This window comes from Rhineura floridana, chromosome 2 (genome assembly GCF_030035675.1).
Source record: "Rhineura floridana isolate rRhiFlo1 chromosome 2, rRhiFlo1.hap2, whole genome shotgun sequence".
NCBI classification, from domain to species: domain Eukaryota; kingdom Metazoa; phylum Chordata; class Lepidosauria; order Squamata; family Rhineuridae; genus Rhineura; species Rhineura floridana.
This window is the reverse complement of record NC_084481.1, coordinates 94,342,044-94,360,690: the sequence shown is the minus strand read 5'-3', so window position 1 is coordinate 94,360,690 and position 18,647 is coordinate 94,342,044. Positions and strand designations below refer to the sequence as shown.

General features: G+C 46.9%; 1 protein-coding gene across 1 annotated transcript in view; it reads right to left on the bottom strand.

Moving 5' to 3' along the window:
- Positions 1-18,647, bottom strand: part of LOC133376735 (unconventional myosin-X-like) — a 117,167-nt gene that overhangs the window by 11,969 nt on the left and 86,551 nt on the right. The window contains exons 35-40 of the mRNA XM_061609438.1: positions 16,983-17,280; positions 16,366-16,573; positions 15,922-16,058; positions 15,589-15,718; positions 12,040-12,489; positions 7,002-7,193 (exon numbers count right to left, since the gene is read on the bottom strand). Coding sequence (XP_061465422.1) covers positions 7,002-7,193; positions 12,040-12,489; positions 15,589-15,718; positions 15,922-16,058; positions 16,366-16,573; positions 16,983-17,280 — 1,415 coding nt within the window. The remainder of the gene's footprint in view (positions 1-7,001; positions 7,194-12,039; positions 12,490-15,588; positions 15,719-15,921; positions 16,059-16,365; positions 16,574-16,982; positions 17,281-18,647) is intronic.

The following is an 18,647-nucleotide window of genomic DNA, read 5'->3' as shown; positions in this document are numbered from 1 at the left end:
CCAGCTGTGACTAATTTCCATCACCTGTCCCTCTTGGGAGGGATACATAAGCCGGCTGGCTGAGGTGGCCTGGGAGACCCAGTGCCTGCAGGAAGAAGGAGAACATCGCCACCCAGGGAAGGAGAGCCTGCTGTTGCTGCTGCTGTTGGAACACCACCTCCACCACCCTTCCCAGTGGGACTGCTGCCTGGCAGACGTGCCTCCTGCAGGACCAGGTCCCAGGTACCCAGCCAGCTGTGACTAATTTCCATCACCTGTCCCTCTTGGGAGGGATACATAAGCCGGCTGGCTGAGGTGGCCTGGGTTTTTGTCTTTTTTTTGTTTTTGTTTTCTTTTGGGTGCCATTGGTTTTAGCTATGGGTGGGTTCGGTTTCGTTTTATATTGTAGTTCTTGGGTTTTTATGTAGTTTGTATGTTGTATTTTACTTTATCTTGTACGCCGCCTAGAGTGGCCGCTTGTGCGGCCAGATAGGCGGCCTAGAAATAAAATTTATTATTATTTATTATTATTATTATTATTATCTTCCAACGCCGTTTTGGGTTCAGGAAAAGATTAGCCAAAGCAGGCCAGTCTGGAGCAATTCTGCTTCCTCTGGTGAAACTGACTAGACTTGTTAATTTCAACGGGTCTGCGCCAGGCACGTTTCTTTTAAGCCATTTGGGGTCGGAGAGGGTGAGTGGGGGGTGACCTTCCTTTTCCCCTCCATCCTTCCCCCTCCCCATCTTCTCTTTCTCTCCTTCATCGGGTGAGCAAAATATTAAGTTGGATCGGTCTCTTTTCTTTCCTTTAACGGGAAAATGCTTATGGGGGTTATCGAACAATTCAAGTTACTTTTAGAGTAGACTTGAGCCCATCAGTTTCAAATGGGGTGTGTGAATGTTTGTCTCTTCTGAGCCTGACTGGGGCGGCGCTCGTGACCCCACTTACCTGGGAGTAAGCCCCGTGAAAGTCAAGAGGACTTACTTCCGAGTAGGCATGGCTGGGGTGACGCGGTCTCCCTCGAATTAGAGTTGGGAAATGTGTGATCGGCTGCGGGCTGGCCTCCAGGAAAGTTCTACTCCAGAGGAGACCCACTGAAACTAACGGAGCCCGGCCGTGCCTGTTGATTTCAGCAGGCCTACTTTGTGGCCAAGGTTGGGTCCAGTCCTGCTTTTGATTGCATGGAGCGCTTAGGCGTTTTTTCCCCAAGGAAATTCATGCTCGAAAGAGTTTGCGCCGCCCAGTTCCGCTGCATTGTTACTCTAAAGTAAGCCCCCCGGGGGCTTCTTCACTCCCAAGCAAAGCCCGGCGGGAATCGCCTTTATTCGGAAGTAAAGAAGCCCCCCCCCTCGCCTGCCAAGGTGAACTTTTCGCATCGACTCATCCCGTTAGCAGCCCAGCCCTCTGCACGTTTACTCGGAGGTAAGGGGGATCCCCCGCCTCAGACGCTTAGGATTTTGCAGCCTACTTGGAAGGAAGCCCCGCTATGTTCAAGGGCAGTTACTTCCAAGTAAAGGTGTGTGGGATCGTGGCCGTGAAGCTCTGGGCAAGCTGCTTTTAATAGCTAAACTTACTTTGAGGCCGGGTGTGTTCCTTGAGCTGTGCATTCCCCGCCCCCGACTACGGTAATTTTTATAAGGAGATTTGGGGGGGGCAGTGTAAATTCACAGCCCCCCCCTTCCCCACGGATCTGATTCATTGCTGCAGAAACAACACTGGCGTTCATTTTCTTCTTGGAAAATTAGAGTAATGATCATTCCCTTCCCTCCTTTTTGATGCTGTTTCTCAGAAATCCTATTCTATAGAGGGTGGGGGCCCTTTCCAGGTCTTCTCCCCTCCCCTCAAATCTATAAGCCCCCCCTTTTGTTTTCTCTTCCTTTTAAAAAAATCTTTTAAAAATATATATGAAAAAGATTGTGGTTGGATAAAGTTTTTTTTTAACTTAGGGGTTTTTTGGGGGGAGAACACCGACCTCCCCCCTTCTTCCCAGCTTGTGTTGTTTCTCTGGGATGGGGAAGCAGATTTTTGTTAAAGGCCTTTGGTGTTTTGAGAAATGGAAGAGTTCTTTGCAGCTGACTACAAATGTTTAGCCAAAAAAAGGGGGAGATAGGAGGCATTATGTATGTTTTTCTCCCTCCGCCCCCTGAATGTCCAACACTGGTGCTAGCTGGGGAGGGGTCATCTCTCTGCTTTTTGCTGGTGGTTGGGCCATTGTGGTTGGGACAATGTTCTGTTTGTTTAGCCCTGTTCAGCTAAGATTGTGGATGGTATCCCCACCGCCCATCAGTGCCTGAAAGCCATGTTTGTGCATGATAGCCCTTTTTTATTATTATTTTTATTGGGAGATGCTTCTGCTTGCCTTCCCAAAATATGTTGCATCCCTGTGGAATATTTTAAGTCCACCTTCCCCCAAGTGTGCATTCTCCCTGGCTCAATTTCTTCTTTCCTTCCCCCTCTCTGTTAGATCCAGGAAGTGCCCGTCTCCTCTTGAGGCCTACACCAAATCTTTGCCACCCACTATAGATACATTTTTTTGCAAATTGAATGCACCGCAGCTCCCCGAAATAAGTTAGCAATTCTTATTCTGTCCCCTGTGTGTGTGTTTTCGGCTTGGTTATTTATTTTTGTCTCCCCCCCCCTTGTTTGTGAAAAGAGAATTGTTGCAGCTAGGTCTGTCCAAGCTAACTTGATCGCTAAGACCTTGGAAGGCGGCAGGGGAAGCTGCATCTGTGTGTGTTTAAAGTCATGGCAATTCTGTATGCTTTTTCTTAAGCTAAGCTGTTTGAATTTGCAGTGTGGTGGTTCTGTTAGAATCGGCCTGGAAATGGAAATGTTTGGGGCACAGCACCCTCTGCCAACCCAGGGCCCTCTAGATGTTTTGCACGACCACTCCCAGCCAGCACAGTTGGGAGTTGTAGTCCAAAACATCTGGTGGGCACCAGGGCAGGGGAGGCTGCGATGCAGGCTAAAAAGAAGCAATGGCAATCATAGGGACTAGTGTTTTGTGCAGTAGACTATTCCAAAGTTAAAAGGTGCCAGCACAGGCTGATGTCATAATCTCACTTTTAGGGTGTGGAGCTTAAAAACACCCAACTCATCCCTGGCACTTGTTTCGCTCTGTACCACCCTGTCCCCTAGCTAGGTTTTGTTTCATTTTATGTGGCGCGGTGTAGTGGTTAGGATGTATGCCGAGTTTTATTTTATGCTAGTGGGGTATAGTGGTTAGAGAATTGGATTAAGACCTGGAAGGCTGGGGTTCAAATCCCCTGCTTTGTATACAACAACCAGCCAATCGCCGGTAAGGTACATCGCTTGCATGTCATAAGCAGGGGTAGTCTTATACGGCGAGTATATCCCAAACTCTATATTTTAACTGGAAAAGTTGGGGGTCGTCTTATACGCCCAGTCGTCTTATACGCCGGAATATACAGTAAGCATCCTTTCCCTTTCTTATGTATATGAAATAGATTGAATTCATTCATCTCCCATAAATGAGATTAACTGGGTGACAGCCCTACTCAAATTCCAACATTGCCACGGCTTCACCTGTCTCATGCTCTCTCAGCCTCTATATTCCACCTGTCAAATAGGAAGCATGAGCGAGAAGATAAGAACTGTAGCTATTTTTGCTCACCAACTGTGCTACATAAAAAGCCACATTTTATTAGAAAAGCTACCAGCTGAATGAGGTACAAAAAGGTACGGTGCACACCAAAACAGTGCAGGAGTTCTACAGAAGATTTAGTATGAAACTGGGACGTTAAAGCAGTGAATATTAATAACTTGTGATGGACATCATGACACGGATAGAGGCAAATGAGATGATGAAAGAAAGGATGGCAGCAGAAACTGGGGGTCTCCAATGGTGGAGAGACATTTGACCATCACTAGTAGAGCCAGCTGCTATCATGTAATACTCACAGTGGACAGCAGGAAGAGATGCATTTAGCCTTGTCATAAGGTAAAGGATGGATGACGAAAGAGGAAAATGGAGCTAAAGGCACAGAGTGTAAATAGGCCAAAATAGACAGAGGCACCCTCCTTATTGAACTTCAGCTGCATGACTAAGACTTTATGGTCCCAGATGGCATTTCAAGGTAGTGTTTGGTTTCATAGTACATTTTTATTGTTTTATTGTTTCACTTTCTGTATGGTTGCGTTCTTATGTACACTGGTTAGAAATGCGAAAGGCCCCTGGGCACCAGGCTGCAGTGGGCCCTCAGCAGTGACTGCACAGCACACTGGCACGCTAATGCGGCAACATGGGAAGTAGCACAGCCAGGCCTATTTTAAGTCCATGCCAGTGGGGGAAGGGGTGTTTCCTGGGAGGCTGGCTCCCACTCTGCGATCCTTGCCAGTATTGTGTTGCGGGGTGCATGGCCCATGACCCAATGCTAGCATGGTTCAGGAGCAACATCTACCCATCCCCAGCAACTAGGGTTGCGGTTGCCAGGTCAGAAGCATCCCAAAACCTGAGATTTCAGGGGTGGACCCTAGTGGTGGTGGGGGGGGGCTGGGTGATGTCACAGGGGTGGACCCTAGTGAAGTCACAGGGTGGGCCCTAGTGATGTCATTAAGCATGATACATTAAGCATCAATCACAGTTGCTTGGAGCATACAATTAAAAAAATTTCTCCGATTGGAAATCAAGATAGAAATCTTAAAGAAAGATGGAGCCTGGGTAGGGAACATTTAATCTAGCCTACTTGCTTTCAGCAGAAGGGTTTAAGTGCCCTCAGGCCAGGCCAGTCACCAGAAGGCCATTGCAGGAAGAAAGGAGCCTAGTGTTGTGGAGATGTTAGATGGGAGCATTTGGGAGTAAAGATGGATGCCCCTGAAGCCAACCCAATTCCAGTGGATAATAATTGACAGGGAGAAAACACACATTGTTTGGTCTACTTTCACAGGCAGCAGCTTGGGAACGAGAATTGCAGCCACACTTCAAAACATGTGAATTCTATTTTACCACTATTGGGCAAGAAACAAACTGCCATGCAACCAACAAGGTGCATCATCAGTGGGGTTTAGGGGGTTGAGCTGAGCACATTCAACCACTGCTGTTGCTTCTATGGATGTAAGGGAGTGAGGTTAAAGGTAAATGAAATGCAAACAGAAAAAGAAAAGACGGTGATGCTTTCCTAAATGCAATACCATACCAACCACAAGATTCCTATGAGTAAGACAAAAAAATTCAGTATCTCATCACCAGTCAGGTTTCCTAACCTAAACTAAAACAATCCTGGCAGCCAGTCAGCCAAGGTCCCAAAAATCCCCATACAGCACAACCTGACCAAGGCTGCAGTTAATGCAGAATGCTGTGGCACGATTGCTGACTTGAGTAAGATCCTATCAGCATATAATACCTCTGCTCTGAAATCTGCATTGGTTGCTGATTTGCTACCAGGCCAAGTTCAAGGTGTGCTTTCCCTGTTATGGGTGCCACACAGTACTTGTTCTGCTCTTGTAAGAAATCAGTCCTGTAATGTGGCAGCACCTACGCTTTGGAGCTCCTTGCCTATTGACGTTAGGCAGAAGCCTCTTTTCAGTACCTGCTACTATCATTTTTGTTTAGGCAAGCCTATTCAGGCATGTAGAAGCTATTGCATTTTAAAATCTGTTTTTAACTCATTGTTGGTTTTATTATTTTGAATGTTTTTAAATACCTGTCTCTGTTTTTGCCAATAATTTTATTTATAATTTAATTGAAAGACTCCATACGCACACACACACACACACACACTGCAGATGTAAAAATACACCCCATAAAATAGTTTATCGTCAAACCAGTTGGTCATTGCAGAACATTTTTTAAAAAAATCAGTATTAGTTTCCTACATAATAAAAACTACATAAAAAAAACAAGTAAGCCCTGCCTAATTGCTTTAAAAATAGGATTTGAGAGGGAGAGAAAGATTTACAACACAAACACAATTCTTTGCTATGTTCACTCAAAAGTTCCATTAATTTACAGCACAAAACTAACCATGTCTACTCAGAAGTAAGTCCTATTGAATTCAATGGGGCTTACTCCAGGTATACGGGATTAGCATGGCTTTACTCCCAGAAAAACAAGTATTGGATTAAAGCTTTCATATTGAGAAGGTATTCAAAGCACTGCCCTCTTTAACAGCCTAGGGTTTGACTCTTGCACACAAGAGAAGAAAAACCTGAAAGCTATATACTTACCCAATTTATGAGATTTTCAGATAAACGGAAAAAAACACCATTTTCTGGCATTGCAAATGAAGTCTAGGCACTGCCTGAAGGTCAACAAATCACAACCCTGGCTTCACTTATTGGCTACAATCCTGAACGGGCGGGGTTAGAGCTACGAGCTGCTATAACAGATCTGTTAAACAGATTTAACAGTCACGGGGGGACTGACATTTTGGTGTATATCTTGGGAACCAGACCACCTAGAAACCTTTTTTTTAAAAAATTGGAGCTGAGAGTCCGGAGATTAAGGTGAGTCACCCACAGACCCGGAGATGATCCCCAAAAGCTGGAGTATCCGGCCAAAAACCGGACACCTGGTAACCCTACCAGCCACAGGGGCCCCTCTCAGCCACAGCAGCCCTTGGCCAGTGACCAACATAGCCGCCCTCTAGCGCCGGGCCTGCCTGTAAGTTCTGCTTTTTGGATGAGATTTTTCCACATTCCTGGCCTACTCTTATTCTTGCATCCAGATCACAGTGAGCAAGCCTTAGTGGAAAAACAAACTGTCATGAGGGAGGACCTGGGTGCAAATGATAAGTCCAGCTGTGTTGAGTTCAGGGTTGAGGAACCTGCAGCTCTTCAGATGTTGTTGGACTCCCCAGCCAGCATGGCCAGGGATCATGGGAGTTGGAATCCAACAACGTCTGGAGGGCCACAGGTTTCCCAACCCTGGTCTCGGCAGTATACCTTAAAACTGAATGGCCATGGAAAAAAGTCTCACATGATGCTTTTTGCCCAGCCAATCCAGCCTCAGTACAGTGGTCACTCGCAAAAAAAAACTAACCTAGTGTTCCATGAAACATACCTGGGGGGTTTCAAAGTACATCTCTCTCTCATCCACTGTCAGCTTGAAGGTATTGGGCTGGGGAGCCCCAAAGAAGACAATGTGCTCATATTGGAACGTTTCCAGCGGTTTGGGGTCCCCCCGTTTGTACACCGACACATTCTCTGTGCTGACACTAAGCCAGAGGTCATTTGGAAAGCCACCTTCTTTACACTGCAGGAAAGAAACATGAAGGGTTAGCAAAAAGGAAAGGTGCAATTGGAAAAAGCAAGCAGTGGAAGTTTGAGCTGAAGACTGAAAGCAAGTAGATGAGGTATGCGTAAGAAGCTCTTTCCCCCTGCCCAAAAGCCTTTCCTTCTTTTTTCCATTCAGAGAAATTCCGAATTAGTAAGTAAATATTTTTATTTATTTAATTTATTTTATTTATTTTATTTAATTTATATACCGCCCTAAGCCCGAAGGCTCTCTGGGCGGTGTACAAAAAGATAAAAAACAAGCAATATATAAATACAATAAATACAATAAATCAAGAAAACAAAACAAACAAACAATAAAAGAACCAAACAACAACCAAAAATACAAACAATGATGAAAATACCATTAAAACACACTTTAAAATGCCTGGGAGTATAAAAAGGTTTTCACCTGGCGCCGAAAAGATAGTAGCGTCGGCGCCAGGCGCACCTCATCGGGAAGGCTGTTCCACAGTTCGGGGGCCACCACAGAAAAGGCCCTGGTTCTAGTCACCCCCCTCCGAGCTTCTCGATGGGATGGCACTCGGAGGAGGGCCTTAGATGTTGAGCGCAGTGTCCGGGTAGGTTCATATTGGGAGAGGCGGTCCACCAGGTATTGCAGTCCCATGCCGTGTAGGGCTTTATAGGTCAAAACCAGCACTTTGAATCTAGCCTGGAAACAAACAGGAAGCCAGTGCAGACGGGCCAGAACAGGTGTTATAAGAGCGGACCTTCTGGTCCGCATCAGCAATCTGGCCGCTGCATTCTGGACTAGTTGTAGTTTCCGAACAGTCTTCAAGGGCAGCCCAACGTAGAGCGCATTGCAGTAGTCCAGTCTAGAAGTTACCAGAGCATGAACAACTGAGGCGAGGTCGTCACTGTCCAGATAGGGACGTAGCTGGGCTACCAGGCGAAGATGGTAGAAAGCATTCCGTGCCACCGAGGCCACCTGGGCCTCAAGTGACAAGGAAGGATCAAAAAGAACCCCCAAGCTACGCACCTGTTCCTTCAAGGGGAGTGTAACCCCATCAAGAACAGGATGAACATCCTCCATCTGGGCAGAGAAGGCACTCACCAACAGCGTCTCGGTCTTGTCTGGATTGAGCTTCAGTCTGTTAGCTCCCATCCAGTCCATTATCGCGGCCAGGCAGCGGTTTAGCACGTTAACAGCCTCACCTGAAGAGGATGAAAAGGAGAAATAGAGCTGCGTGTCATCAGCGTACTGATGGCAACGCACCCCAAAACTCCTGATGACCGCACCCAGCGGCTTCATGTAGATGTTGAAAAGCATGGGGGACAGTACCGATCCCTGCGGGACTCCACAATGGAGAGTCCAGGGCATCGAGCAATGTTCCCCAAGCACTACCTTCTGGTGGCGACCCACCAAGTAGGAGCGGAGCCACTGCCAAGCAGTACCCCCAACTCCCAACTCCGTGAGTCTTCCCAGAAGGATACCATGGTCGATGGTATCAAAAGCAGCTGAGAGATCAAGGAGAATCAACAGAGTCACACTCCCCCTGTCCCTCTCCCGACAAAGGTCATCATACAGGGCAACCAAGGCTGTTTCGGTGCCAAAACCGGGCCTGAAACCGGATTGAAATGGATCAAGATAATCAGTGTCATCCAAGAGCCCCTGGAGCTGGCCGGCAACCACCCGTTCCAGGACCTTGCCCAGGAACGGAACATTCGCCACAGGTCTATAATTGTTCAGGTTATCTGGGTCCAAAGAGGGTTTCTTCAGGAGCGGTCTCACAACCGCCTCTTTTAGGCAGTCAGGGACCACTCCCTCTCTCAGAGAGGTGTTTATTATCTCCTTGGCCCAGCCAGCGGTTCCGGTCCTGCCAGCTTTCACCAGCCAAGAGGGGCAAGGGTCCAGCACAGATGTGGTCGCCCGCACCAGTCCAAGGATCTTGTCAACATCCTCAAGCTGTACAGACTGAAACTCATCCAATAAACAAGGACAAGACCATGTTCTGGATGCTTCATTAGATCCCACTGCCATAATATTGGAGTCTAAGTCCCGGCGAATGCATGCGATCTTATCCTGGAAGTGCCTCGCGAACTCATCACAGCGGGCTACAGATGAATCTATGATGTCCCGAGGGCCAGAATGTAAAAGCCCTCGTACGATTTTAAAGAGCTCCGCCGGGCGGGAGAGAGATGCCTTAATTGTGGCAGCAAAATATCTCTTTTTTGCTGCCCTCACCGCTACTATATACCGCTTAGAACAGGCACTCACCAAGGCATAATTGCATTCGTCAGGAGTTCGCCTCCATCTGCACTCAAGCCTCCTCCTCTCTTGCTTCATCACTCTCAGCTCCACGGTATACCATGGAGCTGTATGAGCTCTACATAGGAGGGGGCGCATGGGAGCGATCGTGTCAACCGCCCGGGTCATCTCCGTATTCCACAATCCGACCAGGGCTTCGACAGGAGCGCCAGTCTTCTCAGTTGGGAAATCCCCCAGAGCCCTTTGGAAACCCTCAGGATCCATTAGTCTCCGGGGGCGGACCAATTTAATAGGTCCCCCACCCTTGCAGAGGGAAAGGGTCGCTGTGAGCCTAAACTTCAGCAAGCGGTGATCTGTCCATGACAATGGGGTAGATGAAAAACCCCCAACCACCAGATCACCATCTCCATGTCCAGTGGCGAAGATCAAATCAAGAGTATGTCCCGACACATGCGTTGGGCCAGTAACAACCTGAGACAGCCCCATGGTTGTCATGGAGGCCATGAAGTCCTGAGCCGCCCCAGATAGAGCAGTCTCGGCATGGATGTTGAAGTCCCCCAGTACCAATAGTCTAGGGGACCGCAGCAATACCTCCGAGACTACCTCTGTCAGCTCGGTTAGGGAATTTGTTGGGCAGCAGGGTGGGCGGTACACCAACAAAATTCCCAGTCTGTCTCTCTGGCCCAGCACAAGGTGGAGACACTCCAAACCAGTCGACACCTGGACAGGGTGCTTGGTGAGTGAGAAAGAACTCCTATAGACCACAGCAACCCCACCTCCCCGTCCTTCGGTTCCACCATGATGCTGAACCGTATACCCAGGTGGGCAGAGCTGGGAAAGAGCAACTCCTCCCTGATCGCCCACCCAGGTTTCAGTTATGCACGCCAGGTCGGCCGCCTCCTCCACAATTAAATCATGAACAAGGGAGATCTTATGGTGAACCGACCTGGCGTTTAACAACAGCACATGGAGATCCGAAGGCTGACTGATAGGACAACCAGCAGTCCTGGGGATGTGAGGAGAACCGGAACAGGTCACAGACACTACTTGTCTGGGACAAGTTCCCCTTATCTGGCACATTCTCCTCACAACGCCGTACCTCCCATTACCCGTCACTATGCTAATTAGATTTTTATGTCATTGTTCAAGAGAACTGCCAAGCTTGGAGCTCCCACCAAAACCCTTGCTCTGCAGATGAAACCATACGGTTATTCCCAGGGGAGATGTGATGAAGCAAGGCTAACTTCCCTCCCACCCAACTGGTGTTCATTCCAGCTCTCTTGCACCCTTCTGCTAGAAATCCATCCATCTGTGTAATACCATACAGATCAAAACATCTCAACACCCAAAAGCCCGAAGAAAGAGAAAGGCGATGGTAGTAGTAGGGAATGGATAACTGCTTGAGTGGAGGGAGAGACAAAAAAAAAACTTGGGGAAAACAAGAGGGAGGACAGTATATTGAATCTCAAAAGTCACATGGTTCCAGTCAGAGAGAATCAGGACAGACAACCCATCCAGTGGATGCCTCACACGCCAGCCTGAGAAGTTAAAGAGCATGTGGGACAGGTCAGAACCCAGTGGGACCCCTCGGCACAACTGCCAAGGAGTAGAACTGCTTCTCTCTGAAATGGGACCTGCAGGTAGGAACAGAGTCACTGAACAGCCATGTCTCCGAGTCCCAATCCACCGAGCCAGTCCAGAAGGATACCATGGTTGAATCAGATGGTATGAAAAACTATACAGAATCAAGGAGAAACCATAAGGTTGCAGTCCCCTGATACAGGCCATCAAACTATTTCAGTGCTAAAGCCAGGCCTGAAGCCAGATTGAAATGGGTGTAGATAATCAGCTTCTTCCAAGCACACCTGAAGCTAAACAGCCAACAACAACTTGAGCACCTTGCCCAAGAAGGGGATATTTGCAACTGAGTGATAGTTGTTGAAATCTTTGTGCTCCAGGGAGGTCTCCTGAGGAGGAAGCTCACCAACACCTCCTTCAGTGCAGCCAGCAGTACTACTCCTCAAAATGAGGCATTAACCATCCCCTGGACCCACCCACTCAATCCCCTCAGCTAGCGATCTCTAGCCAAGAAGGGCAAGGGCCATGGTTACAAGTAGCAGTGTGTGAGGTAAATGAGGCTGAGGGAGTTTGTGTGACTTGTTCCATGTCTGAGCAAGGATATGAACCTTGGTCTCCTCAGACCTAGTCCAACATTCTAACCCAGCCTTTCCCAACCAGTGTGCCTCCAGATGTTGTTGGACCACAATTCCCATCTTTCCTGACCATTGGCAATGCTGGCTGAGGCTGATGGGAGTTGTGGTCCAACAACACCTGGAGGCACACTGGTTGGGAAAGGCTGCCAGTACATCACACTATCTCTTCAGCACGTCTTCTATCAGCTTGAGTCTCAATTCCCTCCCCCACAAGCCCCAATATGAAAAGTGGGGACAATAAAATGGAAACATTTTCAAGGTTCTTATAAAAGGACAACTGAGAAAATATACATAACTCTCCTTGAGCACTTTGAAAGTAATGGTCAATACTAAGGTCCCAGCCTAGAGAAAATAAGTAGAAAGTATTATCGTACGTCTCTCACCTCAACATCAAAGAGAGTGGAGCCATAGCCTGACCATTCCTTCATGATGTTCATATAGGCCACCATGGCTTGCTGTTGAAGCAGCCCCTGCAGTTTACTCCACTTTTCTGTTATGCTGGCCCGAGCTGCCGACAGCTCCTCTTTCACCCACATCTCCATCATCTGTTCCTCTTCCACCCTTTGCTTCTTCACTGAGCCAGCCTTGAAGCTACGCTTCAGAGTGCCCTCCAGGAAGCTGGTCCGCCTTCTCTCCAGAGCATGGCTGCTGGGGCCGCTGCTCTTCATTGACTGCAGGATTTTGGACTTCAGCCTGTTCACTGGATAGGTGTTGTCAAGGGACCAGGAGATTTTGGAATAGTCCCCATAAAGGTACTGCAGCCTCAGAGCAGCCAAGTGCTGCAGTGTCTCCTCTGGGCCGGGGAAATGGCCATCAATGAGACTTTCATGAGCCTGTGATTGTCAGGAGGAACAATTATTCATGGCTTTATTATGCCTGTCTGTAACATTTGTTGCCAAGATTGTGGTCGAAATGTAAGGGCACCTGCCCTGCACTATCACCACCTGTCATTTTGTAAACAATGCATGGGGAACTTGTGGCTCTCCTGGAGTTGCTGGACCACAATTTACATCATCATAAGAACATAAGAAGAGCCTGCTGGATCAGGCCAGTGGCCCATCTAGTCCAGCATCCCGTTCTCACAGTGGCCAACCAGCTGCCTGGGGGAAGCCCGCAAGCAGGACCCGAGTGCAAGAACACTCTCCCCTCCTGAGGCTTCCGGCAACTGGTTTTCAGAAGCATGCTGCCTCTGACTAGGGTGGCACAGCACAGTCATCATGGCTAGTAGCCATTGATAGCCCTGTCCTCCATGAATTTGTCTAATCTTCTTTTAAAGCCATCCAAGCTGGTGGCCATTACTGCATCTTGTGGGAGCAAATTCCATAGTTTAACTATGCGCTGAGTAAAGAATACTTCCTTTTGTCTGTCCTGAATCTTCCAACATTCAGCTTCTTTGAATGTCCACGAGTTCTTGTATTATGAGAGAGGGAGAAGAACTTTTCTCTATCCACTTTCTCAATGCCATGCATAATTTTATACACTTCTATCATGTCTCCTCTGACCCGCCTTTTCTCTAAACTAAAAAGCCCCAAATGCTGCAACCTTTCCTCGTAAGGGAGTCGCTCCATCCCCTTGATCATTCTGGTTGCCCTCTTCTGAACCTTTTCCAACTCTAGAATATCCTTTTTGAGATGAGGCGACCAGAACTGTACACAGTATTCCAAATGCGGCTGCACCATAGATTTATACAACGGCATTATGATATTGGCCGTTTTATTTTCAATACCTTTCCTAATTATTGCTAGCATGGAATTTGCCTTTTTCACAGCTGCCGCACACTGGGTCGACATGTTCATCGTGCTGTCCACTACAACCCTGAGGTCTCTCTCCTGGTTGGCCACCGCCAGTTCAGACCCCATGAGCGTATATGTGAAATTCAGATTTTTTGCTCCAATATGCATAATTGTACACTTGTTTATATTGAATTGCATTTGCCATTTTTCCGCCCGCTCAGTTTGGAGAGGTCTTTTTGGAGCTCTTCGCAATCCCTTTTTGTTTTAACAATCCTGAACAATTTAGTGTCGTCAGCAAACTTGGCCACTTCACTGCTCACTCCTAATTCTAGGTCATTAATGAACAAGTTGAAAAGTACAGGTCCCAATACCAATCCTTGAGGGACTCCACGTTCTACAGCCCTCCACTGGGAGAACTGTCCATTTATTCCTACTCTCTGCTTTCTGCTTCTTAACCAATCCCTTATCCACAAGAGGACCTCTCCTCTTATTCCATGACTGCTAAGCTTCCTCAGAAGTCTTTGGTGAGGTACCTTGTCAAACACTTTTTGAAAGTCTAAGTACACTATGTCCACTGGATCACCTCTATCTATATGCTTGTTGACACTCTCAAAGAATTCTAGTAGGTTATTGAGACAGGACTTTCCCTTGCAGAAGCCATGCTGGCTCTGCTTCAGCAAGGCTTGTTCTTCTATGTGCTTAGTTAATCTAGCTTTAATAATACTTTCTACCAGTTTCCCAGGGACAGAAGTTAAGCTAACTGGCCTGTAATTTCCGGGATCCCCTCTGGATCCCTTTTTGAATATTGGTGTTACATTTGCCACTTTCCAGTCCTCAGGCACGAAGGAGGACCCGAGGGACAAGTTACATATTTTAGTTAGCAGATCAGCAATTTCACATATGAGTTCTTTGAGAACTCTCGGGTGGATGCCATCCGGGCCTGGTGATTTGTCAGTTTTTATATTGTCCATTAAGCCAAGAACTTCCTCTCTCGTTACCACTATTTGTCTCAGTTCCTCAGAATCCCTTCCTACAAATGTTAGTTCAGGTTCAGGGATCTGCCCTATATCTTCCACTGTGAAGACAGATGCAAAGAATTCATTTAGCTTCTCTGCAATCTCCTTATCGTTCTTTGGTACACCTTTGACTCCCTTATCATCCAAGGGTCCAATCGTCTCCCTAGATGGTCTCCTGCTTTGAATGTATTTATAGAATTTTTTGTTGTTGGTTTTTATGCTCTTAGCAATGTGCTCCTCAAATTCTTTTTTAGCATCCCTTATTGTCTTCTTGCATTTCTTTTGCCAGAGTTTGTGTCCTTTTTTATTTTCTTCATTCGGACAAGACTTCCATTTTCTGAAGGAAGACTTTTTGCCTCTAAGAGCTTCCTTGACTTTGCTCGTTAACCATGCTTGACTACTGGCCATGCTGCTTGGGGTTGATGGGAGTTGGAGTCCAACAACATCTAGAGAGCCATGGGCTCTCCACCCCTGCCATATACAGACTATGTGTATAATAGAAGCTTGTAGTCCAATGTGGTTAAAGACTAACAAATATATTGTAGTACTAGGGGGGCTCTGCCCTCCTTTTCGCCTCGGTCACCAACCCCCCCCCCACAAACATACACACACCAGGCACCCCAAACATACACACGGACTCCAAAAGATATACACTTGCAAATGCACCACCTAGGCACTTCTCTTTGGTCCACTGGTGAAAGCTGCTAGATTGCAGAGTACCAGGAACAAGACCTTTTATGTCGTGGCCCCCTATCTCTGAAATACTGCCTCCATGGAAATACATGTGGGCTCCTCTCTCTGTCTTCAGGAAAGCCCTAAATACTTTTTTATTCTTGTCTGCATATGGGAAACTTTATTGGTGCAGTATTTAAGAAATGTTTTTATCTTCTGCTATTATTTTTAATTTTTTCACTGTTATTTTAAAGCTTTGGAGTTTTAATATTGCATATTGGTATGCTAAAAGCTACCTTGAGAGGTATATAGCTAGTTATTTGCCTGCTTTTTAGGCTCACTAACTAAAATATTTTTCTAAAGACTTGTTTTTGCTGTAACAGATAATCCCCATGCCTACTCCTTTGGAATTATAATATATGGTAACTTCTGTACAGTGTCTTTTAAATCAAGATGGACAAACTCAGTTTCCTAACAGCAACATGCCACTCTTCCCCATGGGATAACTTACCTGCTCAAACATGAAAGCATATTCTACTCCTTCCTTGGGAACATTTTCAACATCCAAGAAACAATACAATTTAAAATACAGCTGCCAGTGTCCATCCTCCTCCTCCTCCTCTTCCATGGACCCGGCAAGTCTAAAAGATGGGGAAGAAGCTGGTAACCATCTTGATCATGCATAAAGAAGAGCTGGGCTGCATGTCACACACGTCCACGAAAACAGCATTCAGCAACACCGTGCCATAAGTACTCAGAGGACTAGCGCCACAAGGCCTTCTCATTTAGGTAGTGTCAGATACCCCAGGGCTAAATATGAGGGGTATTACTGTGAAGCACCTACCTCTCAAATTTGGCCAGAACATCAGCTACGATCACCCGACTCTCAATGGCCTTGTCCACATGTTTGTTGCGTTCAAACAGTGCAAACATGTTCCGGCTGTCTTCCATGGCCAGCCCTCGGATCAGCTTCTCTACAACCTACAAAGGGAAGGGACAGACCACATCACTCCCCAATGGATTTGGCTGTAAGAAGGAGGTCAGGCAGATACAGATGGGACAGACAAGGAACTCATGCTTGAGATTGGGCTCTCGGTACTATTGGTGTGGAGTATGGGCAGAGAGAGAGATTGCACACTTACCTCCATTTCCAGTCCTTCCACCTTCAGAGGTCATCAGAAGCAAGCAAAACACTGCCCTTTCTTCTTCCCTACACACAGCAGTGAAGGGAAAGCAGGCAAAGAGTTCCTGGGCAACCTTGCCTTGCAAACACTGCCTTTGCTCTTACCTCTCCGGCACTGGTATGAGAATTGATGGTGATTTGACAGGAACCCCCTCCGTGGCAGTAGACTGTGGTGGTCATTTCCTCCCGAGTGATGAGGGCCTGTATCTCCTCCTGGGAGGGGACAAACTCCCTGCTCTTGGTTCTCTTCAGTGAATCAGTGATGAACTGAGAATACCGATCTATTTCTGTGCCCGGGAAGAGATCTTTTACTCTGGTTGGGAGAGGGAGAAGAGGTAAAGAAGTTATTGTTATTCTGTGTGAGGTGAAACAAATTCTGATCTAGAATCTTGTGTCATTTGTACAGAGAGGGAAGCCAATTCAGAGGGGAATAAGTGTAAATTTCAAAGGATGGCTGTGTTTTGGTTCTCATATTGTTTCAGAAAGTGTGAATTTGATAGATATGGCTTAAAATGCGAACTGAATCGAAATTCCTAAATCAGTGTAGACAATATTTAGCTAGATGGACTGATGGTCTGACTCAGTGTAAAGGCAGCCTTCTATGTTCCTATCCGCGTGTAGCGACTGGTGCTATTTAACGTATTCACAAATGCTCTGGAAACATGGGGATAAAGAGTGAGGCAGCTAAATTTGCACAGAAATTTCCCTGGCACAGTTCTTACCTTCTCAGGTGGAACTTGAGGTAACGGAGGATTCCTCTGCTGGGCAGGAAGGTGCAACTCATACAGGTCATCAGCTGCCAATGGTGAAGGTTTCCAGGGCTACTGGGCTGTGGCACATGGTTTGTCTGCTTGATCAGCTGACAATACACCTCGTCACGGAGGGGCCGGAGATCATGGCAGGTTTGCAGAATGCCCTGGATAATGGGGATGGGGTCAGACGCTGTCTCAATCTCCTGAAGAGAGTTAAAGATCTTCATGGCTTCATCCTGGAGGCTGCTGTAGCCTTTCTCTTGCTGCACTGCAGTGGGGGGAGGAGGAGGCACACACACAGACACACACACACAAAAAAGGCAGGGAGAGGACAATCAGTATTCCCTCAAGCTCCTGACTGGCCAGCTGGTAGCTCAGCACTCCAAGAAGCAAGTTGGCTAATCAAGAGCTAGACGTCTGCAATTGTTGTACCCAAACCTTGGGGAGAGCCATGCTGAATCTCACAATAACCCCTGGAGGCTAAAGGTTTTCCAAGCGGTACAGAGGAAGACCCTACATCAAATGTTACACATAGCCCCCTGGTCTCAAGCAAGAAAATGCAACACCCAACATGCCATTGAGCTCCACGTGTGGAGCCTGAAAAGTAACTTACTCACCCTTCAAATGTTTTTACTCATCTCCATAACCCAGAGGAGAAAAGAACCTCATCTGACAATCAATTATCACTATCAAAGGTTTCTTAAGAGAGAATTTGATAGAAATCATGGGCCAGTTCCAATCCGATTCCCCAGTGAGATATGGCTACATGATAGAGGTCTGATTCTGCCCACTTCTCATAAGTAATTGTACACAAACTAGCAAAACCCATTTCATTAAGCAAGTTCATTGCATCTTCCTGCTTTTACATGACCCTCTATACTTCTATAGCGTTATTTAGGGCATTTGGTAGCTCCAGGACCACAGTGGACTTAGAACAAAACCCAACACTGAGTATTCAGAGCTAGAATTTCCACCACCCCTTGGCCATGTTTGCTAGGGGTGATGGGAGTTGGGAGTCCGACAACATCTGGAGGGCCAGAGCTTCCCCACACCCCTTACATGATTAAGGGACAGAAAAACTAAGTAGTGAATTCTCAGCTGAGGAAGGGATTCTCCTGCAGCTGACTTCCCTTTACCTGATTCTCCCTTTACCTGTGAAAGATAGAAAAGGACAATCTGATCGACAAAGGTCACCCTCACACTTAGGAAAAAAGGGAGGGAGGGCAGGGGGGAATGGTTTTATCCAAAAGGGGAACAGTGAACTGAACCAGCACATATAATTCAAGGCAGCTCCTGCCTATGTCATTGTGACACACTTATTTTTCTTGTATTTTCTTTTACATACAAGAGGTCAGCTGGAGTCAACACAGTAACCATGATTTATGGTGCAATTCTATCCATGTTTACTATGAAGTCCCACTGAGTTCAGCGAGGTTTACTCCTAACTCACTGTGCACAAAATTCCCATGTACACTCACTAAGGTGTAAGTCCCACTGAAATCAGTGGAACTTACTTTTGAGTAAACATATACACTGGGCTGCACTGTTAAACTGGATAGCCTTCTTCCACACAAGACATTGCCTCAGTCCCAGCCTCTTGAAAACAATTCCCTTTTCATCCTCTTGATAGTCCAT